Raw genomic sequence first — 27,277 nt, 5'->3', positions numbered from 1 at the left:
ACGACGACGACAATGATGACGCGGTTGATCGAGAACGTGAGATGGCCATCACATACTCAATTTTCTAAAGGTTTCATAACATCCGTCTTTCAAGGAGGACGCGGTGCCGCACCCTTCTGTCCTATTTCAGATTCTCGAAGGCTAATTTTCCTGACAGAGACATTTTCGTTGGTCCAGTCCGGCTTTCTCTGCATCCTCGACCACTGCTGTCTTTTCCATTTCACCCTCTCGATAGATCGTAAGACCTACGGGAAAGAGGGGCGTAGGAAAGGAGAACTAAATCAATGTAGGACATTTATATTGGCTGGAAATCGCTGACTCTCCACGGACGACTGTGGACATCCGAACGGGACATATTAAGATTTCTGATCCGCCGTGTCGACCGCGGCGACATTTTTATCATTGCGTGTCCTTTCCTTTCCTGCACGTCCTGCCGCGAGGAGGAAATAAAACGTGAATTATTGTCCATGCGGTGTCTCTCTCTCTTGCCGCTCCGCACGTGCTTCAGCTCCCAGTCTCTACAGACCCGGGTTAAAGTGGCCGTTATGGTTTTCGGTGAATAATTTAATGGCCCGTTTAGTGATGTCGGCTCGTGAATATCGAACGACATCTCGATACGCTTAGCAAACATTTTTGTCCGTTCAACCGAATTTCGCATCCATCGCTAACCGAGAAAATTCAAGTAAACTTATAGCGATTAAACACTAATCTGTATAAATAGTGAGTGACCCCTAGTCTGCCCGTTAAAAATATTAAATAACTTAAATTTTTTTATTAACAAATTATTTCTATCATGCACTTTGTTCACAGTTTATTGATTAATTTTTGTTTTGAAAGTTGTTTAAATTCATTTATTTCCTATTGTGATCTCATTTGTTACGACTATAAAGAATAAGAAGAAGAGCGACAATTAAAAGAGAGGAAAGAAACATGATGTACAAATCGGTCATTGCCAAAGTTCCATGTTCGATCGCGGGTGTCAAAGCAATTCATTTAAATTAATAGGACCAGAGTCCGTACAGCGCAGCTTATCAGCCGATTAGTACCAGTTTTAATCTCCCTCTCTTGATCGGAGAGATGTTCTTATTTGTAAGGTCGTTATCGACCGGTTTTGCTGATAAAGCTCAATACTTTTATCGGATCATGATTATTCCTCTATCTCTCCCAGATATTCCGGTACCAGCGTTGCACACTCTCGAAAACGATTTCATGTCGTTTTGTCAGCAATAGTGTTCATTCCTTTTTCTCTGTCCCTGTTCTATGTTGTATCATATCAATCAAAAAAGAAGAACAACAGAGATGGAACGAATGCATGTTTTCTATCCGCGTTACGATCGAAATCCGCGAACGTTATAGAGTTATATCTTCCTACAATAAACCATTACCTAAGTTTTAAATCTAAAATCATAAGAAATTGACCTATCATAGTCGATTATTCTTCTCACATTCGAATCACGTGATGGGTCAATTTCTTACGACTTGAGACTTAAAGCATAGGTAAAGGTTTATTGTAGAAAATCTACAATAGATTGACCATCAATCGTTTGTGCCTCCTCGAGTCAATCAATTTCCAGTTGCTCCACGACGAATGGAAATGTACTCTTGTAAAACGCGCGTTCAAGAGTCACTAGCGATTCAAACCAGAAGACTAGAGATCCTCAAGTGGCATCTACAATGAGATTTTAAGGTGTAAAACTTAAATTTAATCTTTAAGTAAGAAATTGATCAATTACAGCCAAAGAGGAAAACAATCAACTATGATTGGTCAATTTCTCATGGCTTAAAGCTCAAGTTTTACGCCTTAAGATTTCATTGTAGACATCGCTTAAGAGATTGGACACCATACATTTGATTCGCCATATTTTACAGAATCTACTCAAGATAAAATGAGATAGGTTATGCATAAGATAGAAAGAGATATCCGCGCATCTCATTTTATCCTAAGATATCATCTATCTCATTCTATCCTAAGCATGGAAAAATATGGTGTACCAAAAGAAGTTGTGTCTAAACGATGTTCAATCTCTTTCTTGGGGATCTCTATCCCGGGCTTATCGTCCATGCGGCACGGAGATATTACTCCGAGGAGAGGATCCCTCCGCGTCGTTTCTTTCGCGAAATCGCGCTTCCATGCACGATGATTGGATCGCGCGTCACTCCCACCTCGACCACGCGCTCTCGATCGACGTTGGTGAACGCGCGATACCGCGGCCGACAGTCGCGCGTAGTCGGCCGCATCGCTCGGTATTGTTTCACGTCAAATCGAATCGAGTCTCATCGTTGCCACACAGTCTGAATTCGCACGTGGTTTCACGACTATCGATCTATCGCGAGAGTCCCCACGCGGCACTCCGCGCGTAAACGTAGTTGCGAAGTTCCGGCGTCGGCAAAGTTGTACGATTCTTTCATGGCCCAGAGAAGGCGTTAAATTTCGGCCTGACGCCCCATAATCCTCGCGTTAGCAGCCGAAGTTTATTCTACTACCGCCTTCGCGCGAAGCGGAGCGCGCGGCACTTTTCGACGTGTTGGAAAAGCGGGACGAGAGAGAGAGAGAGAGAAAAAGAGAGCGAAACGGGAGGGCGAAAGAAGACCGGCATCGTGCGCGAAAGTTTTCGGCACGGTGCAAGCGGATAAGGCAGTGCCGTGGAATATTTTAACATATATCACGACGAGAGAGAAAGAGAAGAGAAATTGGGACGAGGGGTTGTTATAGCGCGCGATTGCTGTCTCCCTCTCTTTCCTCTTTACTTGGCCAGCTCCTCTTCCGTTTCGTCTTCCTCTCTCGTTTTCGCACGGCAACTCTCTTCCGTTCGTCGTCGGATCTATGTACCTTTGTGGTGGTGATGTGCCGTTCTGTATAACGTGACCCGTGTGATAGGACAGAGTCGGTGTATCGTTCGAATCAACGCTCACATACCTCCGACCGCCAACATGTTTGTCTGTCACACGGACTACGGCAGCTATAAAATGGTAAATTTACCGAAAACGCGGACTACGCAAAGTCTCTCGATTGTATCCGTACCTTTGGTATAACCAGAACGATCGATAGATCTCCGTTTCTGTCGCGTGCACTCTCTGTGCATCATCCTCTTACATTGTTTTTTTCATCCCGAAGCTCTCGTGTCTATCTTGGTTCAAGGAAAGGGATATGGAAGGGAAAGGGATATGGAAGGGAAAGGGAGCGCTAACCATAAATCTATAACTTGGAACTGAGAGCACGAATGTGTTCTGTATGTAACTCGCAGTTCGCATAATCCGTCTTCGGTCCGCGACTCTTCTCGAGGAGGAGAACATTTCCCGATCTATGTAGTTCTCTCGGAGAAACGTCCATAATGGATGAGTAATCAAGTTATATTGGGTAACACCGTTTGTTCCGATAGCGCGCTTTATCCTTCATTTAAATGATTGGAGTGCAATATCGGATTAGACAATCGAAGATTTCACTGCAAATTCAAATGTGTATAAAAAGTGTATAAAGTTTGTTATGTATACGTTGTATGTACGTTATTTAGTATTCCGTGTAAAAATGATACTATACTACATGTTTAAATGTGTAAATCCATATTTGTATGCAGTATAGTGTTATTTTTGCGGAAAACTAATCACTTGATTTTGCAGTGTTTTTATTATGGAACTACTTCCACTTTATTATCAGCATCTTGCCTTACATTCGACATCTCTATATTAACGAGTTCCCAAATTCAACGAGCTTCTAATAATTATTTTTATGGACGTCGTACTTTCTGACCTTCAACACGTTCTAAAAATTGAAGCACTGTATATCTACCGAGTAAATCTAGTGTCGCTGAGACAACGCGTTTATCACTGGCATTTTTAACACATAAAGTCTGAGTTTAACGATTTTTTTTTATGAAGAATAAAATTATCACAGCGCAACGCGACGAATGTCGTTAAATCAGATCTTCTACTCGTCCCTGTGAAGATTGATGATGTTAATTAGATCGAGGAGGACGACCTAATCTTAGATTTTTATTGATGTCCCCGTTGCGCAAGGATAACCGTGTGTATGTATACGTATGTGTGTAACCATTTAATGACTCCATCATACCGATTTTCTCTCTCTAGAAGCGCACGTTCCTCTTTCGCTTTCGTCTATGTCGCTGAATTAATGATTATTCTCGCTACGAGCCACGACGTTGCTTGATGTCGTAATAGTCGACCGGGTCTATCGTAAGATCGATGGAGAGATGCGCTACAATACAATGCACAAAGATGTCGCAAGAAATGCAACATCATGCTGGTGTCCGCCTGATAGCTGGTGGTGGACTCCGTGTGTCGTTGAAATTACAGCGTAATTTTTCGCATTATACGAAATGCTGAAACGCCGACAAAGTCGATGAAAAGTTTCGCGGCAAACATCACGACGAAGAAAATTATATGCGCGGCATTTCCGTTTGTCGCTGCATGTTGATTCGCGAGTTAATCGGTCGAATCATAGGATTTCTTCGTTTTTTTTTTAAAGCCTTTTATATTTAATAATGAATTCTTAATTAAATTACTTCTTCTCTGTTGCAGTATGGCTCGGATGAATTCGGACAGGACTCGCCGAGATACACGTCGCCGAAGGGTGCCCTTTACGCGGATTCCTATTACATCGGTAAATAAATAAAAAATAAGAATTATTAAAAATAAGAAAAATCAAAATCTCGTTTTTTTTTTATTTCAAAAGTGACACAATTAACAAAAATGTAATTTTTTAAATTATTACCATGAATGAGTTTGGTAAAAATAATTCTCTTAATCATCAAAAGTAGATTTAACTGCACATTCCATCTTTGTTAAAAGAGAACTTAAGTTTTTAAGAAGAATAAGATTTTACAATTTAAATGTAAACTGTGATATTTTATGTAATTTTTGATTGATTATTCCAGATTTGTTACAATTTTGTAGAATACGAATTAAAATCATTACAATTCAAAAAGAGTTTTTAAGGGTTGTAAAATAAAAGTGACGTAATATGATTATGGTTTTAAGAGTATATTTTTTGCTAATATTAATATTTGATTAATGAATAATTTTCTGTTAAGATAAAAAGGAGTTTTTTCTCTTTTCTAAAAAGACCTGGTTTTTTTTCGTTTTATCACTTTTTTTTAAGAGTACGATCTATACTTTAGTTTTACTAACTCCGATAAAAATAAAATGGAATTTTATTGAATGAATCATTGCATCCTTGATATCTCTCCGGGCAAACAGACATCACGTAGATTAAGAACGAAATTAGAGCGCGTGGTAACAAACTCGTTATCGTTACTAATTTCACGAAAGTAGTTATGAAATAGATTACTGACTTATATCTGTTAATAATCGATATCAGCGGACATGGATGTAATTAAACGAGATAGTGCGAACCTCCTGGTGGGTTCGATAGATCGATGGTTATCTGCGAATCGGCAGCCATCGGCATAGGCGCGGGTATGTGTACGTACGTCGCGTACGTATACGTACGTATATATCATTTGGAAATCGCATAACGATCTGAATAGACGATAAAAGGAATTTTACGAGCGCACTAATATTCAACTGTTTAACGTTCGCTCGTAAAATTTTGCCGTTCTGCCTGTCGCGCGTAAAAACAATAACAATCTCGTTATTTGTTCAAGCGGCGTGGCGGGGCATTGAAGTTCGTCGCTGGATTTCGCGGATATATCCGGCACACCGCTGTCGAAAAAAAATTCCACGGAAAACTTCGTCGACGAGATATTGCCAATAAAAGCAATTCTTCGTTGCTTGCTTCGCTACCGGCCACTGCGAATGTTACTTTGTTGTTGCAATGAACATTTATTGAAGCGCTGGCGTCTTAGAATCACTATTTTAGTAATTTTTCGTCGCTCGCAAAAGTCGCTTTTCTTTGATGTGCTCAATCTCTTACGTCATACTCCGTAATATTGATTTGTTGCTTTAAAATTAATTTAACGCGCAGAATTGTTTCACATAGGAACAATTATTATGTCGAATTATTATGTGAATTGCTCCATTAGTTGGAACTACTGCTGATTTTTATGGAGCTGTAATCGTTTTACGGAGTAAATTTTATTTTAGATTATAACGGTCTTTGAAAAATTATCATTAAGACAAAGTGCGATGTACCATCACGCTCTATGCTTCGCGGATATTCGTCGCTGCTCTTCAGACTCGTGCAAGAAATCGTTGGAAATTGTATACAAAACTTAATAAAACTCCGGTCGATAATATGAAATTTTCACCCTTCGTTCGTTTGAATCTTCAAACTTCAATACAGATTTTTATATTGTTCTTATATTGTTCCGTTATAAAGATTTAAAAAAAAGTTATATAAGTTTGTGAAAGCTTTTTGATAATAAATTTTTACACAGAAGTTAGATTGTATTTTACTTATTTTTTATTGATTTAAATTTATCTACTAGAATTTACAATCAAAAAATCAATTGTATTTTTAAAGTCCAATGTTGCCGGTGAAGGATTAACATTTAAGTAAAAATAACAAAGGATTTATTTGATTAAATCCTAAATAACGTGTAAAAGAATGCAAAGCACAAGTAATTATAAAAAAGTCACGTTAATGAACCAAATGATCCGTAGAAAAATTTTGCATATTTAAATATGCAAATATTTTAGATGATCTTTACACGATGATATATCTATGAAATCGACGAAGTTTTCACCGCAGGGCTCGTTGTTATGGATCAGATGAGAAAAGTAGCAGTTTAAGTACGCTTTCGAAATACGTGTCGGCGCTCGTGGCACTCGGTAGCTGACCGGAATGGCTTATAAATGGGAGGCCACGACGAGGGGGGTGAAAAAGTTTTATCAGACATCGAACACCGGTAGTTGGTAGGAACGCCCGAGTAGTTTGGCTTAGTTTCCGTTTTCTCGTCGAGGAGTGCCCGGTACGGGAATTATATCAAGCAAAAGTATCAAGAAATACGTTCCCGAAGCTTATTGCTGTTGTTTTCAACTGAAATAATAGTCCGCGCCAGTACCGCGTCTATTGGCTCTTATACCGGGTGTGTGTGCGGTTCCACCGCAAACGACACCCGGGAACCGAGTGAGACGTTGGAAAGCGCGAAATTTCGACTTGGCGAAAGTCCAGGGAAGTTGTATCATACCGCGGACTCGTTCTCGAAATAATTACTGCGGAAGGAATGACATCGCCGCTTGATTAGGAAGTTTGGCGCGGCGCTTGTTCGCAGCGGAACGTTGCCGTTGTGTTAATCGACCAAAATTATATAAACATTATGAAGTGCAAGGCATCCCTGACGAGAGGAAAATTCGATTAAATGCTGCGAGGATGCATTTTAATTCGATTTGGACGCCCATTATCTGGGCACGTGCGCGACATTCTACGCTCGCTGAGTGGAGAACGCCACGTGCTCTATTATTTATTATTTCCCGCTCCAATGACGTAGAAAGTGCTCGGGGTAGTCGACGAGATTCTATTCTACATTGCGATACTTCAATTACATCGAACGAGAAAGAATTTTTACGAACACGACGAGTGGATGTCGTGTTCAAAAGGAAGCACGTTCCGAAGGTATCTAATAATGCGTCGCGCAAAATTCTTATTTATTACTCCATAATCTATATTATCGAGATATTCTGAAATTTCCTTTTTATAAACACGTGGTTGCTCTGAATTGATTATTTAGATCTCGAATATTCGAATAATAATAGGATGACACATGATTGATCGAAACCGCGTCTCTCTCTCTTGTTGCAGATGGTAATACTACAGGAACCGGTCCCGGCGACCCGTGGACGGGTAGCGGCGGTGGTGTCCAACCCCCATATAGTGGATATGCACCCTCTCACCTGGCGCAGCCAGCCTATCCCATGCACCTACCCCACGACCCCATGGTAAGTGATTTCTCCTACCCCCCCCTCTCTCTCTCTCTTTTTCTCTCTCGCATTCTCTCATTTCTATCCCGACTATACCCTTGCCACGGCCGAATCCGAAGAAACGATCAATCACGCGTGACTCGACTGCTAGTTCCTACGGAGCCGCCGTCGCGAAAACGACGTCTCTGGAACTTCGTAATAGACACAGGGATATTTCTTCTTCCATATTCTCTGTACGTGAGTTCGGTGAGGAAGTCGACAGATTAAAACCTAAGCGGGCGACCTAATCTTGGTGCTACGGAAGATCGATGTGTCTCCCGAGCAGCTTTGGTGATTCTCTCTCTCTCTCTCTCTCTCTCTCTCTCTCTCTCTCTCTCTCTCTCTCTCTCTCTCTGTTTCAAAAATCGATGAGGTCCGACGAAACCTCGATTGCGTAAAATTGACGTATAAAATTGAATTCGATGATGAAAGATCGATTCTTTGTACCGGAGAACTCGAACGCCGTAATTTCACTACGAACTCTCACATATCGCGAATTTCGTTAATTCGCGAACTTTTACTCCATCGACGTCGTTGTACATCGAAACGGACGGATGGCTGCTCAAGATGCACTCTTCTCAGACGAAATTCCGAGAAATGCGGGATTCTCGACGTTCTCAACGATTCTCGATCGAAAGAACATCTAATACAAATATACGAACTTTTCAGAGATTTATCGTATCGTTTAATGGCTTTCCACGGAACGTGATAAATTCCTAAATGCTAAATCTCGCCGACAGTCTCGGCGATTCATGAATTCACGCGAAGCACCGAGGGTCGTCTCGAGGACGAGTCGCGCGTCGTTTCTCGGTCGGCCATTACTCTTCAACCAACCGACGTCGGCTCTAATCCTCTTCGTCAACCATCGTGATCCAGCGGACCAGCTGGTGGTCTCTTCTAGCTGTCTTATTTCGGACCACCCGGTTGATTGTCGCGTGTGCTCGAGGAGAGACGCATTCTCTCTTCGTCGGCTCGCTATGGTTGAGAGACACTGTTGACAGTGCTCCACGTACCCGGAGTAACGTCAAATGACTCACTGGCGTCTATATATAGTCCCGACCCTCCCGCTACTCCTTGTTTCTAGTCAAGTGCAGCCTTCGTTTGATTTACGCCGTTCATGGTTACCACGAAATCCTCCTCTTCGTGGCACCTCGTACCCGTCTCTCGGGCAGCCTCTCTCTCTTTGAGACAACGAGAGTAGGCTTCTGCTACCGGCATATGACGTCGTGGTCGTGATGCCTTCGGTAATCGCCGATAGCTAGCTAATAAATGGCGAGATCGCTAACGTTGATTTTATTTTTATTAAAACAACGTTCTTTTATATACATATGTATATATACAATAGATTGGAATAAACTTCCGGCGCTCTCAGATCATAAAGTCCAACTTTTAATGTAAGACAAATCATTTTATTGTCGTTCGTGTACAGCTACAGAGAGGCCTTTTGGCCTATGTGATATGACAAGAAATAACGTAAAGTAAATATCAATGTTGTACGATTTAAGATGAATGCGCCTAAGAAGGATAGAGTTAAATGTCACGAAGATTTTTTTTGGTTACCAAAGATTGAACATTTATGATCTTCCAATTTAATGAACCCATCTTCTGAGAACGCCATCCGCAAGTCCATCGAAAAAGAGATGTCGCTGAATGTCTTTAAGTTTTTCTAGTACATCTGTCAACATGTCGAAATCTCGGTCTCGCGACCATCTCGATATCCATCACAATGCTTCTTCATAAAAGCGTTGATTAAAGGCGACGTTTTACGTGCGGCACGTACGTCTCTGTAAGCGTCTTCCGGACACTCTAATTTGTTGATAAATACACTACGCTCCATAGACCGTCGACGGTGGCTTAAAATTAGACTTTTACGAGCAGTTTCAGTAGGTGCGAGAGAGCTCTATCCCACGCTCGGCGTATCCGATATCAAAGCTGGTCGAGGTGATCCATTATAACCAGAAAGACGCGCTTGAGGCTATCGTACAAATCGCGAGAACCACGCGGCTCCTGGAAATCACTCGGGATTCTTGTAATAGAGATCTTTATCGTTTGTAACTACATAGGATAAATCAATCCGACGTTTCGCGCACGCATGAACGCATTCGAAGAAGACAGAGCATCTCTTCTGAAATCCTGCTGAAATGCCTGACAAAGTCTTTCTATGATGAAATCCACGAAGATAGCGATTGAGACGCTTAGACTAGATCATCAAATAGAGCATAATGACTGTTGGTGTCGTTATATCTTCCTGTTTCATAAATCAGACGACGTTCCTGCGAATCTATAGAATTCCTTCTATACAACAGGGACAGATTCTGAGATTCCGACATACTGAACGCAAGTTCGATAATTAATGTTGAAGATCGCGTATTCCCACGACTTCGCCCCCAAGATGGGATTACCACAAGAACCGAGCGTCGAACCATTTGCGCTTGGCGGTTTCAGGCATACTCAGCGATGTCGCCGAATGGTGAATCTGCAGCGCCGATCCTGGGCTCGGCGGTGACCAGTGCGGCTTCCCTGCCGCCAATGTCGACATTCCGGGGTAGTGCCGCGGTCGCGGCGAACAGCGGCACAGGGGCGCCGTCGCCGGCATCGTTGCAATATAGCCATAGTCCTGGTGCACCGACGACCGCGCCTTCCGCGTCCAACACTGCGCCCACGACGAACCAGCAATCCACCACGGACGACACCCTCGGCAAGACCCTCGCATCCGTCGTGAGCACTCGAGTATGTTAAATCCGTTAAATCATTTTTTTTACGCTAATGAAGAAAAGATGATTAATAAAAAGATAAAACGTTATAAAATAATGGATATTATCCGTTAATTTGAGATAATGTTTGGACGATCTAAGTAATCTACGTAAACATCTAGAGATGTTCTTATTGAAATTTAATGTAACATTTGTTGCAACATTCGGATACATCGTACTTTACGACGCGACGTCATCACTTCGCGAATAATTCGGATCTTCGTAATATCATCGTACTTCGTAATATTATGTTACGATTGCGTCGTTATCACATTTTTCACAGATTTATCCCACGGACCAATCAGTATCCAGTTATAGCAGTAATCCATCTACACCCGTCAGTTCGCCACCACCTTTAACCGGTTCGGCACCAGGTTGGGCACCTGGAGCCGCGCCAGTATCTCCGCATTTTACGGCGGATCCTAATCGTGGTATTCATATGGTATGTATCTCGTATTTCTATGATTACTAATTACGATTGATCCGGCACAAGCTGCAAGACCTTTTCAACGTTGTCCATTTTCAAATTCTTTTAGGAATTTATTATTTTGTGATATATGGAAATCTCTCTTTAATAAATCAAACATCGTTGAAAGGTTTCTTAAACGCGTGTATAATTTTTGGCCGCTTCAGAAACATGCACGGGACAATTTTTCACTTTTACAAAGGAGCTGGAACACAACAGTTATATTTTTCCAATGATATTTCTCTATACCTACACTACATATCGACGATGTATTATCAATTATCAGTCGCGCAATTTTTATATTTCTTTGGGAAGAGGAGAGGATTGTTGCGAGCAACAGAGGAGCGGTATACAAGCGGAAATATAAAAAGAAAAAAAAAGCTGTTGTTTGTGTCATAAAGGTTAATTTTTTTTATTACGAGAGATTACAGTCGCTATTCGCACATAATCACGCAGCACTGAAGTTGTGTACAAAGTGCATGATCGCGTTTGCACCGAGAAATCACCATTTGTGTTCTTCCTTTATAAGCGACTATTTATTTATATCCTCCCCTCGCCCTTATTTGCGTACAAATTATTAAGTTTATCGTCTCTCCCGTTCATTTGGCGACACACTTTTATTCATTCCGCCCTGTTTGTTGTGAACGTTGTGTTGACTTGGTTGTTTCTCTTTTTTTTTTTGGTTTTGTTGTTGCGTTGGTGTTGTGTGTGAAGCCGGCGCCTGAACAGCAGAGGCTAGACGATGCCATCGGCTTCCTTCGCGACCACGCCGAGGTGAGGACCGCCGAATTTCAGTTTTTTTACCAACCTTCTCATTCTCTCCTTTCTTTTCCACATTCTTTACGCATGTTTACACCACGACAAATGCCACGAAATATCCATTGCACTTTTTGCTAATTACGCTTTCAATTAATTTTGATTATATATTGTGATAAGGTTTTCACATTGTGCACAATATATAATCATAGCTTGTACTTTTCCATTAACAAAACTTTCGATAATCAATCGGCATTAAACCCTTTAATCAATCTAATCGGTCAGACTCTTTTTTTACATAATACTTTTATAATTCTATTTTTCTTCCAAGATGCTTTTTCGGTTAGTCGAACTATCTCTCATGGAATTAGAAACGAAATAAAAGAATTCAATATTGATTTTCTCTCTTTGAAACTTTTCTGGAACAAACCAAGACTCTAAGGAAAATAAAAAAACGTTAGTGATACGTCTTCCTAGAATTCCTCGAATAATAATAAAGCAGTAGACAATTTCGAGCTATCGGCGCGTAATCGAGTCGCATTTTCGGTATTCTGTTGGTACAGGGAGCACGAATGGAGGAGCGGTTAGATGATGCCATAAACGTATTGAGGAATCACGCCGAAAGTCAAGTAGCCCTTCATCTTGGCCCAGTTGGTCCACACGGCGGGATATACTCGCATACCTCACCACCGCAGCTAGAACATTTGGTAAGAAACTTCGTCAATCAGTAATAAATAAAAAGTACCAGGGCAATCATGATGGATTGCTCCTTTTATTTATTTCGCGATATAATATTATGATTCTTTCAGGCGAGTCCACATCCTGCAGTAACGGTGACGCAATCTCAGGGTTCCTATCCTGGTCTTACGCCTACGCCCGACACAGATGGTTCCATCAAGATCGAAAGGTTACCTGTGACGAATGCCAGTAAGTTGAACCTGAAGTGATGTAAAGGATGAATCGTAATATAATTTGCAACATAGGAGAAATCAGATCACAATTATGACAATAATCCCTATAACAAAGGATCTTGATAGTAGTCTTTCCTCGGTTTATTCTTGCGTTAAAAATCATCCGGTGATTTTTTTCATAAGAAGAATAAGAATCGTGATTACGCGTTTACTTTACTTTTATCATGCTGTTCTATTCTTGCATCGTCGCATCATTGAGCAGTCACTTTTCCCATGAATTCCCGCGAAGGAAAGGGAAAAGGGAAGGAGCTCCCAGGTGTTCCACACAACGGACTATTCGCGGCCGAATAAGGAAATATTAGATAAATCACGCGAAGTCTTTGCTGTCCGGTGGTCGTGCCTGCATTATTCCCGTGAGTACATTCGATTATCTCACTCTTCGTTTCTCTTTCCGCCTCGTTGCGTCTGTCCCTTTCGGCCTCCCGCACTCTTAGAGTCATTATGCCGATGGAGAACATTTAGTATCCTTTTACTACGGATTAGGAGATCCTACCTATGTTAGTTTGTCGAAGGAATGCAGAACACTCTTGTGAGTTTAGAAACTATTTACGCGCTTTGTACTGTAGAAATATGTAGAGGGAAATTCATGGAACCTCTGTGATAACTTCCGTGAAAAACAGTATATCGAGAATTAAAGAATTCAAATCCTTTAAGGAAATAAGTATTCAATTGCGCAGGTAGCTGCACCATAAACATTTCGTTTGCAGTTGCAAATGCGTCATCGAGCGCAACATAAAAATGATCGCACTTTCGCACACAATCATGCGTCTGATTTATCCGCCGCGATTGTCCCGCGAAGACTTTTAAAGAGATACATTCGCGGCATACATGAGTATAATATTATTCGTAATACTCTCGCGAAAGAGAGAGAAAACATTTATTTATTGGTCTGCTGAATCAGAGTTGAGCGAAATCCCATAAAGCGCGCTTTCTGTATCTAATTGGACGCTTTCGGTTTCGTGACTAAGCCTCCTTGCCTAAAGCTCCGGGATAATCGAAGATCGTGATCACCATCTTCGGCCAAGGTCAGTCGCGTTTATTCTTTCTCCATTTCCGGATAAGTCCGTGCCATTTTTCCGCTATTACATCAGATAATCTGGTGACAATGCTCAAATGAGGCTGCTGTCATCATCATAGTCTGCTTTTGAAACTCCTTGAAGAGATATCTTTCGTCAATTAGATCGAAGAAAAGGAAATCATACACTGACATAAATTTTACCTGATTTCTTCTGTCTTGCAAATTGTATAATGTAACAATGCAATTGTCGCGGAACTTTTACGCAACAGTATCAATAATGAGCAGAATACATCCCCTTAGAAAAAAGGAAAGATCCGCCCGATAGTAGCGGCGGCGAAACGAAACCATCAAGCAGTGAACTCGCAGCGGCCGGTGTAATCGGGGCTGCTACAGTTAACTCGACGTCGCAAGGAAAAGGAACGAAGAGATCGCGTAGATAGTAAGTATCTGAAGATTTTTCGAAATAAATTTCTAAATAAATTTCTCGGAGGATTAGACATATCGAGTAACAAAAAAGATAAAAGCGATAAAATAAGAAAAGCTGCAATCGATATATACGTATTAATGTCCGTCATTTCGCTCCAAAAAAGACTCTATGGATATTAAAAATAAATAAATAAATAAATAAAACATTCTCTATATTAATTTGAGAGTTTAGTTGAAAATTAAACGAATTAATAATTAATTGGAGATGCGCTCCGATCTTTGAAAATTTATTTTTAAACTAACTTGCTGTGTCTTTGAACAACCGTTGTTCGAGCGCCGATGAAGACTGCGACGATCCTGGCACCAAAGCGGTGCGCGAGAAAGAACGTCGCCAGGCCAACAACGTGCGTGAAAGGTTAGTGAACACACGCAGTACGCACTTCGTTGCATCTTGATACAAACAATTTCTTCCGTCCTATTCTCCGTTCCAATCCCGCTAATATATACACGTCACTTACACGATGCGTATTCCCTATCGCTAAGTGTAACGTAAAAAAAAATCTGTACATTTTTCTGAGGAAAGTTCCTGACCACCTAGTCGTATGCATGCCTAAAACGAAGTGTTATTTGTGATGAGCAATAAATTGTGAGACGATTAATTCATGAACGATCGGGGGAAAACGCGCGGCATGTTTACGACTTTGTTATAACATAAGTACAAGTCCCGTAATCCTTTATATCCGTTGCACTGTATAAGGCCCGTATTCAGGCGTGATAATTAAAATGTTTCTGGTTAAGAGGACAGAAATGAGATGAGACAAGATGGAATGTTAACAGCTCTCTCGTGCGTACCTGCAAATCAGTCTCATTTTAATTCAGCTGCGATTCGGTCCCTAGGCATGCCACTTTGTTTAGAACATTCCGCACTTATTCTGCATCATTGAACGTTGCATCAAATTGCTCAATTATATAAACTTTTCTCTTTTTATCCCTACAAGCGCATTTTTTTACTACCTTTGTACAAATGAAAGAACATGTCGTATTATTTGTAAACTGATAAATCTCACTGTGTGGACATACACGTGTCACATAAATTTTTATGAGGGATTGTCATATTATTCTTCAAATAAAAATCGATCGATATCGATCTTTCAATTATATATAATCAAGTATTTCGATAATTAACTACCTTTTTTTAAATCCGCACTTTATTTTTTTATTTTATTTTATGTTTAAATCCTTTCAAATCATATCATTCTAAAAAAAAATGATAAACAATTATATAGATGTCATCTGCATTCTCTAATTTTCTAGGTCAGCATCAAAATAGAAGATCTACATTTTTCGATCCGAAAGATCACTGTCCCTTGACGTGATTATTCGCCATCGATTGTTTGTTCTGTGCAAAGAATACGGGCCTTTAAATTCGTAACCTACTTATTATCCACGATTTCAAAATTATGAAACCATCTGCGTGTGTTCATTATTATATCGCTTGTCTATTGCAATAAGAAATGTATGTATTTATATGAAATTTGCTCGAACAACAATTAGGTGATTAGACTCCAGCAAGTCAAAAGCTATTTTCTTCGCGACTATATCGCGCGCGTGTCGCTTATGTTAGTAATTCGATTGCTGTTAGATAATTTAAGCGATATAGGCTAGAGTAAGTTGTGACGTAAGCCAGGTGATTAATCGCGTATTGTTATTGCGCAACTGTTGTTCGAGCGCTGAGGACGAGGATGATGATCCCGACATGAAGGCACAAAGGGAGAAAGAGAGGCGGCAAGCAAATAATGCTAGGGAAAGGTAAGATCAATGATATACGCAGCGGACATAAAAAATATCAAATTTAATCTACAGTGATATGACAATTCTGATTAGTAGTAATGGCGGCCCGTATTCTATGTATATGTGACATAGTAATATAAGAGAATATTAAAAGTATTTCTCGATTATGATGAAAATAAATGACATAGTTCCCCATATATAATAATTTTATAAAATCGGCATGTTCTCGTACATATCTATGCATGAAAAATTTACTCCTATCACATGCTTACACAGTTGCATTTGTATTATAATAAAGAATTGTAAGATATGCACTACCACTCAAAAGTTTCAACATATTTTATGTTTCAGCTAACAATTCATATTTTTCATTTATAAAAAAATATGAAATTAATTTGATACACTCTCTTATTTTCGGATTCAGTAGAATCGTGAATTGCCGACAAATATTTATAAACTATATATAAATTATATAAACTATATAAATTGTAAATAAATTCCTCGAATAGGCAAATAAATCATGGTACTTATATTCGTATATATCAGTATAAAAAAATATATCTATTTCATGTGCGATTTAGATATTGATAAATATTTAGATATTGTGATGACTAACAATAAGAGAATAGAAATAATATATATTCTTGCAGAAATTAAGCATCAGATTAAATTCAAGTCTTTATCTTAAGACATTCAAAGAACTTGTCGGCAAAATGCCAAGATTTTGACTTCTGTTATGAAAATTCAAAGAGATTTAAGCTTGAAGAAATAAAAAAATTTGAGAAAAATATATTTATTTTTCTAGTTTTAATGAAAATATGTAATATATATTAAATTAAAGAATTATAATGCATAATATAACTATATTTATATTTTATTCTTTTCATTTCTTTTTTGATATTACGAGGTTTCCAAATGGAGAACTGAAACTTTTAAGCAGTAGTATATATGATATTGTACAATTATATTTCTCATAATTTGCTCTGCTGTATTAATTTTTTCTAAACATATACAAGAAGAATATTGCTTAATGTGATGAGTGTGTAAGTAGATGTAAAAAAATGTAATATTACAAAATTATTACATATAGTATGTAATCAAGAACTTATTCCTTTCTATTTAACATTGAAACTTAAAGAAGATGCTCTCGTATTTTAATAAGATAATTAACATAATTTCATTTTTCATCAGGATACGTATCAGGGATATCAATGAGGCTCTAAAGGAACTTGGCAGAATGTGTATGACACATCTAAAGACGGATAAACCTCAAACGAAGCTCGGTATTCTCAACATGGCTGTTGAAGTTATAATGACACTCGAACAACAAGTCAGAGGTGCATATACCAACATGCGTTTTGATTAATTGTATCATATCAATCTGTATAAATATTCGTGTGTTTAATCTATTCTTTTTTTTTATTCAGAGCGGAATCTTAATCCGAAGGCTGCGTGTTTAAAAAGAAGAGAAGAGGAGAAAGCCGAGGATGGTCCGAAATTACCAGGCCATCTTGCAGCGCACATAGCACATCCGCATTCTCATCCACACGCGCACTCCCAACCGCCCTTTCCCGCATTACCTGTAAGATTTTGTCAAAGTTAAATTCAATACAAGTAGGATTATTTTGAGATGCATAAATAAAATATACATGTTTGTTTTAGGGTCCACAACCTTCCCTTCAGCACAATCCACCACAGCCGCAGTAGCAGCGGCTCAGTGGCGGTATCATTCTGTGTTAAGGGGTAGATACATCTTAAAATCAATAAAAAAACAAGTTTATGAACATGACTTACATACCTATATAGGATTTTTCTCGGCTCTTATAAGTTGTGGGAATGTGCAAAAAATTGTGGATATTATGTGGTGCATTACATTAATAGAAGAAAGAAAAGAAGAAGAGATATGAAACACTCTCAATCGTAGTTTTAAAATATTTTGTTCGTTATTTAATATTTATATATTAATTAATATTTGTATAATTTTTTAATAATTTGAATTCGGCTTGGAAAACGTCTATCTATTGATTTAAGGATATGTACAGTGTTAAAAATGTCATGAAATTTAATGTATTTTTAAGTTACACAAATTAAATTCAATTTTATCACACTAAATTAAATGTTATGTATTTTAAACTGAAAAGTATATTTGTGTACGTGTACATGAAATTTAGTGTACTTTTCATAAAATTTTACACATTTAGCACATTTTTTTTTAAATTAAATTTTATATAGATTTGCAAAAAATTTAATACAAGTAATTAAATTCGAGTTAAATTTGAGTTACTTATAACTTCATTTTCATTGATAACATTAAATATTTTTATATACCTGCTTGAAATTTGCTTCCATTACAAAACGGTAAGCAACGGAAGCAAATTCCTTTTTTTTTAACAATGTACGTTTTGATGCTGTAGCAAAAACGACACAGGAATACCCATAATTTTTTTCACAATACTTCAATATGCAATTAATAAGGGAAGAAGTTTCCGTATGCGCTCACCCAAGCGTAGGGCAAGTAGTTTTAAGAGGCATCTACCCCCTCAAGGCGGCTTCAAATTATTTTTATAAATAGCGAAAAGAAAAAAACAAAGGAATATGGTTCCTCTTTCGAGATATATAATGTGTAGTACGATCGAAGTTTTATTAACGATCGAACTTCGCTGCTGACTCATGTTAAATTGCCCACTTCTGTGTATACACTACCGACACGGTTTATGTTAAAATAGCGCGCAATAGCTAGGAAGAGAACTCGAGCGAAAGAACTTTGGCGAAAGAACGAAGTCATTGACTAGAGATGAAAATAAAGGCAGCATATTTCCGAATTAGATAATATTTAAATATACTTTTTGATTGTATACATTAACAGAATCAGGTAAATCGTTGATTAATAATTTTACTTATTCTTAAAACATCCTATTTCAACTCTTTGAATTTAATTTTTTGTCAATTTGGCACATGAATTATGCCGCCTTTATGTTGATCATTAGACGTTGGCAATATTGTATATAGAAACTATTATTTACGAGCGTTCAGAATGTGAATTGAAGATGCTAGCGGTTCGTTCACGCTCGCGAGAACATCATTTGTAACTGGTTCGCGGTGTGATAAGAAAAGCACATTCCGATGCTTGCAGTTTCTTTTTTGACATACAGCTTGATCAAAGAAATAAAAGAAAATGAAAAAGAAAAATATCTTCGAATATATAATTTCTTACAAAATTTGTTTTTGTAAGAAAATTGAAGAAAGATAAAATGTATATGATCCGCAATGTGTCATTCATCATTTATGTATAATTCATTTATGTACATATGTAAAAAGAAGCTGCAAGAAACGTATAAATAATTATGAACGTTTCTTATAATACCGCATTGTTAAAAATACTCTTATTTTTAACATCAATACCACTATCTCAGAGAAAATAGGAAAACATGGCCGTGAAAAGACCCTACTTAACGAAGTTATATCAACATATATTTATTTTACTATTCTTCAAGTGTTTTTTACGGCTAGAATTTGATTGTATATGCCATTTAAGTGCCATTTTTATAGAACTCTCTTGATTTTAATATCGAGATGGATATTATTAATGCATTCAGTTATAGTTTATATTAAGCATAATTTGTATGCAAATCACATCTCATTTTTATTACATGCCATTTTAATTATTTCGGATTTTGTATAAAATATTTTTATAATAATCGTAGGAAAATAGCGTGAACGATCCGTGCCCAAAACCGAAAGCGTATATTGTAAGAAATAACATTATAAGAGATAACATTTGCATTATTTTCAACGAATGATTTGTTAATTACTTTATTACACTGATCGTTCGAACGATTTTTAATTTAAGAATAATGAAGGATTTTTAATTTAAGACATTTTAGGACATTCTTGAATTATACATTAATAATTTTTATGTATTATGTCTTTTATTGTCCGTGTCTCAACACGGATACAAATTGCAACTCCAAAAATGGATTGTTCCAAATATTATTGTGGCATTGAGAAAAGCATTAGGCAGTAAAAACAAGAAGTAAAAAGAAAGAATTAAGAGATCTCTCCACAATTATTGATTCAGATTGGAACGCTTTATGTTTTCGCAACAATTTGCTACAAGACATACATATATATTATCAGCAAGAATTGAAAAGCATTTATATGTGCCAAGACGTGAACATTGGACAAAATACTACATACGCTTCATGCGAAATATATCCTTGTTATGACAATGTTTACGGATGCACTTCACAAATGCGTTTTGCAGTGCTTTTCTTTCATGGTGCTGCATTGCTGGAGAAAATACGATCTTTCAATGGCATCGACTGGTTTTGGTACATCGTCGAATCACTCTGGACCTTCTCAAATCTTCAGAGGACTCCTCTTCCTGCGCGACCTTTGCCCACCGATCATTCGGGCAAAACTTTCTGTACTTATATATACGCGGTGAAGTGGAATGTAGATTGAGCGAACGAAAGCTTTCATAAGGCGTGATATAAGATCGTTATGAATACAATTTAGCTCGAATAAGTACGAGAAGAACCAAACCAATCAATTTGTCATAATCATGATTAATTATTATTAATTATTATTATTATCGATTACTTATCATTGATAAGGTCTTTCGTGAGAAGTAAAGAACGGGACATTTTTGTTTTTGAACAAAAATATAGCTCAAACGTATCTGTACCCAGTTGCCATGTATTTTAATTTATTTAAATTCTTAAATAAATTTTATTGAAAAAAAGAAACCAACGCAAACACATCGAGTGCCCGTGTTTATTTCGCCTCTTTTCTATTCTACTTTCTTTTTCCTTTCATCTACTAAGTATATCTTCTCTTGAATAACATACATTTATAGCTATATTTTTCTTCAAAGGCAGTATTTCAAAGAAATTACGGAAGATCGTATAAATATTATATATTCTTGCTCAGACTCTATGACAGGCTTTTCCTTTACCACTTTTAAAATCTAAACTCATATCGAAATATGTCAAACATATCATATGTATATTGCAGGAATCTGCAACATATTTTCTCTCTTTCGCTCAATTTTTAACTTGATTCAGTTTGCATATTTTTGTAACGATATTCTTTTGAATTACATAATTTTCTTATTACACAAAATTATAAATATAATACAATATTTAGTATTATATTTAAATTATAAAGCTATTTTAAGTGAAATGGTATAAATTAGAAGGTTTTTGACAAACAATCGCACATCAAAAACCGCATATCAAATTTTTTTTTCATTTATAATTAGCTACAAAATGTTCATATTACTTGAACTGAATCTGCTTCAGTTGTATGATGTATGATATTGAAAAATATTTTAAAGACACAGGTGAACATGTACGCATGATATAAATGTAAAATAAAGATCTCTCTATGATTGCGAATCAGAATGCGATCATACAGTACTAAGTACTGTTAATACTCTGTAATATTTGATACAATACTAACATTATAAATATTTTAAAATATTTTATTTTCCAGTTAATGATACGAGAAGAATTGAAAAGATCATCCCAACGCTGATTTTTATAAACTGTAAACTTACGTATTTTCTAGATTGTAGACTTATCATAAAATCACTTTCGTTCTCGATCAGGATCTGTAGGCAAGCTGATCGGCAAGAACTCGCACAACCTCGCTCCACATTTAATTAATAATCATTAATCATGCTCCGTCGTTTTGGCGACGCTTTATAAAATTATATTTAACAAGGGAGAAGAGGGCGAAAAAGAGGAAGAGAGAACGTAACGATAAATGTACATTGCGATAAATTGCAGAAAGCCGCTCACAGATACTAATAAAATACACGATCACACATCTGTATTCGCGAAGGTAATCATGTAAAATAATAACGACAATAAATAGCTCGTAAGCCAGTCTAAGCTAGACACGTGTCGATAGTCGTAGATAGTCAAAATGAAGCTGAAGAGCGAAGAGGTCTACATAGGGGGTCGAAGTCGAAATTGTCGGCCATAGTGGCCCCTTCACACAGACCTTTGTACATGAAACGAAATAATTATGCTCTTATAATAATGATGTTATATTTTCAAGTACGTGCATATCAAGAATACCGGGCACCGCACTTTGGTATGAGTTGGTTGTAAACTGATTTCAATTTATTGATTACTGTTAAGCGTAAATATCAATGAGAATATAAGGAACTATTTGTTGCGGTCTAATTGTGTGTAAGGGTTCAGTTTTATTGGTACAACTGCGAATCGATATCATATCATATAAGGGTGTAACTATATTAGATATATAATATTGTATAATATGTAATAAAAAAAGATTAATGCGTAAGTGGGTTGTAGCCAGTTTGTGTGAATGGGCCTAGAGGATGTTGAAACCGATCTCTTCGACCCTACATGCGATTAAGAAGAATGATGCGATTATTAATATTAATGAAGTACGAGATGAATATAAATAACTAAACTGAATAAAAAAGAGAGAGAAAGAAATAAACGAAAGTGTGCAAGAGAGGGAGAGAAAGAATATGAGAGAGTGAACAAGTGTATCGATTGAGAAAGAAAAAAATATGTAATTATATCATTAGTAATATTATTATCACTAATATAATAAATGTGCCATTTTTTCCATAATCACAGTGTCGCTTGACATGGATCCTTGACATGTGATTCGTCAAACGTTTCTTTCTTTTTCTCTGATATAATTTATAATATACGCGTTATTTTTGCCATTTGCTTTTTTCTTTCTCATTCGTTATTTTATTTGTATATTATACTCTCAGTATTTTAGATAATATTTACATTACGTTTTACGTTTTTGCTCCTATGATATGCATACTGATTTAAGTTTCAATTGTATTTCATTATATACAGAATAACGATTAGCTATATTTATGTATGCACAATATGTAGATACATTTAAATATTAACAAGTACAGCACGTCATGATGCTGTTCTTGCCCATTCTTAATTGATACGTCGCAAAACTTCGCAAATTATTGCAGTATATGCAAGCATTTGTAATCCACATTTTAAAGTTTATATTTCTCGTACCTCATGTTACATACAAGACAAGATCATCGCATTACACTTTTGATAAGCCATCGATTATCTTTTCTCGAAGAGAAATACAGCAGAAATAAACTTATTAATTTAATCTCTGCGAGATCGAATTCAACAATAATATTATTTCTCCCAATCTTTACTGAGGAATTCATTACTAACGGTAATTTCATTCGATAGTGAAAGGCTATTAATTTCATTATTTCTCAACTTCTCTATTGCAGATGTGTATATGGTAGCTTATATAATGTTATTACGAAATTATGTTTACACGACCGCGATATTAATGGTTCGTCGTCGTTCTTATCCTAATACGATACGTGGTTAACCTCGGTTAAGAAATCTTGCAAATTCCTTCTCTCAATGTTTTTGACCTATAACCCATGTCTTTACATTACCTAACTAGCGAAATATTTTATTGCTATTAGAATTGTTAATAAATTCCTATTATTAATAGTTTCTTTCGTCGACATTATTTAATCGTTTAAAAAAAGTCATATATTTTTAACAAATATTGTGATAAATATTTTATTTAAATATGAGATTTCTTCGTCGATGAAGATATAAAATTTTATTATTACATAATTTTATTATTACAATTTCTATTAATAATTTATTTAATAGTATATTTTTTGTTGATTTCATTAATCTTTTCAAAAATTATACTTAATTTATATGTGCATATTCTTATGTGAATAACTACTTACATCTCTCAATAACTACTTACAAATATACAATATCGCACATATAAATCTATTTGCTTATTATTCAGATATCAGTATCAAATATTCCAATCAATTAATTGAAAGGTTATTTATGAGTGTAATTCATGGAAACCTAGCTCTCTCGTATAATAATATCTGATATACAGATATGCACAGAAAAATCGAAGAATATTTATAAACTGAATAAAGTCTAAGTCATTTTCATGAGCTACTATTATATGCGCACCAATTACTTGAATTCATTAAAAAAAAAATATTATTAGCATAAAACTTGAAGAAAGTGTTTACAAAGCACCGAAGTACAATTATATTTTCTTATCTCTTCTATAACTACGCGAAATAGTCATGATAATATTCATCATCGTTTTAGCACGTACCATTGAACACGAGCGTGAAAGTATCATCGCACACTTGGCGTCCACATATCACAGTTCACTTTCTATAATCATACTTCATACTCTGTATTTTATCTCGCTGGTTTGCATCAGATCAAGTTGCAAAAATCAACTTAATACAATCATTACTTTTACTTCCTACCGTAAGTTGTGTAAGCATTTATTTTGTTGCAACTGATGTCTTGATTCTATTTAGAAACTATCACTGTCTTCTACCTTCAAGACTCAATGGAAAGGTCTACGAAGAAATAAACATATTATATTTAGAAATTGTCACTTTAAATTTTGGTGAAAAAATTTTATTATGAAGCTGTAGATATGTTTTCACAGCCACATTGATATTACACAATTTTTTTCTTCACATTTTTGCGAATACATCCTTGGAGGAAATTGATCATCGATCTTATGATTAATGTACTTTTCCGTATCTTCGATACGAAAACAGCATGAAAACAAAAAATCTATGCTTCGTTTTAAATATAGCTATAATACCCACTTTACCAAGTAATATACAGAATTCTCAAATTCATACTTTCGAAAGCTTTCTTTTTAACGTCACATAAGCCACAGTCCGAATGACCATGAACCAGGCGAGCAGGACAATGACGTCGATCCAGAATATAGATTTGGTCATACTCAGTTCTTCTAGTATCAGCGACGGCATTCGTAAGTGACAATAGTCGATGTTACTTGGACAAGGTATTGCCTCTCGTTGAAAGCCATAAATCGCTTGTATCAAGCCATCGAAAGCGAATCTGTAATAATTTATATAACTAACGTAGTAAAGGATCCGCGGCATGTGATTGAAAAATACCAGAAAACCAGCTAATGTCATCATCACCGCTGTAATAATGGCTCCGAAGAAGGTGCCATTGATGGGATTGAAAATAGTTCCTAAACCTAAGCCTACGCTTTCAGAAGTGACACTCGTCAAGCTCGTGATGAGTAGAAACATGAAAAACCGAGACCATTCCATAGGTTGTTTGGTTAGTATATAAGAAATGATTGAGTAAACAAAAGTGGATGATATGGTCAACGGTAGAGTGATCACCAACATGGCTATATAATAAGTCTTCAGCTGATACCAGTTGTTGAAACGCTCCTTTTTCAAAATATCTAACTCCAAAGGAAATTTCAAAACGGCCGGCATCAAACTGGTGTAGATAAAATATAATATAGTTATCATTAAGAAACTAACATTGTTAATGGTTTTTTTGGCATTAATGCCAACATGCTCGAATACCAAACCCAATAAAACAGCTACGAAAAAATTCATGATTATCTTGATGTAATACACCGACCAATCTCGATATATTATCAGAGCGGAACGATATAGTAGTATCCTGAATTTTGTCATTTCGGAAGGCGGGTCCATCATCATTTTCATTTTTTTCTCGTCGTAGAATATCGCTTCTCTCATGATGCGCATCTTCAGAGATGTCTCCTCTCTCTGGCAATATTTCTTCGCCGCTGTTATCAATTGATTGTTATAATTCCCATATTCTTGATTGACTACCTCCAACATATAGTCCGCAGGATTATGATATTGTGGACATTGAAAACCTTGCTGAGCGAAATAACTCATTGTATTGTCAGGCGTGCCGGCGTACAAGCAGTGGCCGTCGACCACCAGGTAAATATAATCGAACATTTGATAGACCGCGGCACTGGGTTGATGTATGGTACAAATCACCGTTCGGCCACTCTTTGCCAGAGTCTGCAATGCGGAAATGCATTGCAGAGACGCTAACGAGTCTAGACCGGTAGTCGGTTCGTCTAAAAACATTATCGGCGGATTATCAATCAATTCCAGGGCGATGCTCAATCTCTTCTTCTGTCCTCCACTGAGCTGGTCGACTCTTGTATCCTTCACTTTCGATAACTTCAGCGTGTCCAAAACATTGTCAATCAGTATCTGCTTAAACATTACTGTCGCGCTGCCGATCTTCAGAGAGGCTACAATCATCATGCTCTCCTGAACAGTAAACAAACCGTACAGATTGTCTGTCTGTTGAATATAGCACGATTGCTTCTTGTACATTGCCCAATTCTGTTTACCTTTACTACTAATGTATTCAATTGCGCCAGTCAAGTGTCCTTGTTGAAATCCCGTCAAAACATTCAGCAATGTAGATTTTCCGGCACCAGATGGTCCCATAATAGCTGTCAGCTCCGCGGCCTTAAAGACTCCATTTAGATTCTTCAAGATTTTCTTCTTAACCTTACGATATCCAGTTTGAACCTCAAACGACAAATTCTTGAATTGAATGTCGGCCATCCGGGTCTGCGATATATGCATCGCGTTCGTTGTACGTTTTCTTGTCGATATGATTAAATTTGATGACCTACTAAGAAATATCTTTCGCACTGCTTATCCGCTGCACTTTCTATCTATCTCTTTAACGTTTATCGGTTTATTGAGAACGAAAAGTTTGTCTGATAGTTGCGTAGGTGGGGTGAATTATGCACGTCTAATGCATTGTGTGAGCGAAGATTCATCCCCGGCTATAATACTTATTGTTGTAGTTGCATGTGAGAAGAGATATTAGACGCAGCTGACACAAATCTTGTTCTGAAAAACTCAATTGATAACTTCCTTGGCTAATCAACGAATATATTAGTACGCACACGAAAGTGCATACAATTTGTGCATAATCTTCTCTAAATTTTTATATCTTTTATAAGTGTAAAGTATTTTGCGATTTATAACAATTCAGTTTATAACAAATTGTGATAATGTATTTCTACGCAGTTAACAATCAATGAATATGCACACGAAAATATAATTTGTGCATAATCTTTCTTCAAATTTTTACGTTTATTATAAACAGTGTAAGATATTTCGCTGTTTATAACAATTCGCACAATTGTGTATAATGTGTGATTATATTGTGTTACTTCTTGCGTGCGATCGATTTTTGTTATACTTAGATTACGTACGATTTACATCATTCATTCTCGGAAGAATTTATTTGAAACAAAAACTTATTTTTTGTACATAATACGTATTATTTCTTCAATTATCATCACTAGCAACCATTGTGCAAATCAAATCTTT

General features: G+C 36.9%; 1 protein-coding gene and 1 pseudogene across 8 annotated transcripts in view; one reads left to right on the top strand and one right to left on the bottom strand.

Moving 5' to 3' along the window:
* LOC108686243 (transcription factor 12-like) overlaps positions 1 to 17,948 on the top strand; it is a 79,287-nt gene extending 61,339 nt beyond the window's left edge. The window contains exons 2-13 of one of the 8 annotated variants that reach the window (XM_018191439.1): positions 4,537 to 4,618; positions 7,718 to 7,854; positions 10,321 to 10,605; positions 10,912 to 11,070; positions 11,809 to 11,868; positions 12,414 to 12,557; positions 12,660 to 12,777; positions 14,125 to 14,278; positions 15,985 to 16,074; positions 17,248 to 17,393; positions 17,484 to 17,638; positions 17,719 to 17,948. In XM_018191439.1, coding sequence (XP_018046928.1) covers positions 4,537 to 4,618; positions 7,718 to 7,854; positions 10,321 to 10,605; positions 10,912 to 11,070; positions 11,809 to 11,868; positions 12,414 to 12,557; positions 12,660 to 12,777; positions 14,125 to 14,278; positions 15,985 to 16,074; positions 17,248 to 17,393; positions 17,484 to 17,638; positions 17,719 to 17,763 — 1,575 coding nt within the window. In that variant the 3' untranslated portion in view covers positions 17,764 to 17,948. Of the gene's footprint in view, positions 1 to 4,536; positions 4,619 to 7,717; positions 7,855 to 10,320; positions 10,606 to 10,911; positions 11,071 to 11,808; positions 11,869 to 12,404; positions 12,558 to 12,659; positions 12,778 to 14,124; positions 14,279 to 14,593; positions 14,681 to 15,984; positions 16,075 to 17,247; positions 17,394 to 17,483; positions 17,639 to 17,718 lie in introns of all 8 variants that reach the window. The other 7 variants (XM_018191440.1, XM_018191438.1, XM_018191435.1 and 4 more) reach the window with 7 other exon arrangements.
* A 6,741-nt stretch (positions 17,949 to 24,689) lies between these two features.
* LOC108686197 lies at positions 24,690 to 26,974 on the bottom strand (annotated as a pseudogene).
* Between the last annotated feature and the right edge of the window lie 303 nt (positions 26,975 to 27,277).

The sequence above is a fragment of the Atta colombica genome, unplaced genomic scaffold, assembly GCF_001594045.1.
Source record: "Atta colombica isolate Treedump-2 unplaced genomic scaffold, Acol1.0 scaffold166, whole genome shotgun sequence".
In the NCBI taxonomy this organism is placed as follows: domain Eukaryota; kingdom Metazoa; phylum Arthropoda; class Insecta; order Hymenoptera; family Formicidae; genus Atta; species Atta colombica.
The sequence above is the reverse complement of the archived record's forward strand: the minus strand, read 5'-3'. Positions and strand labels throughout refer to the sequence as shown.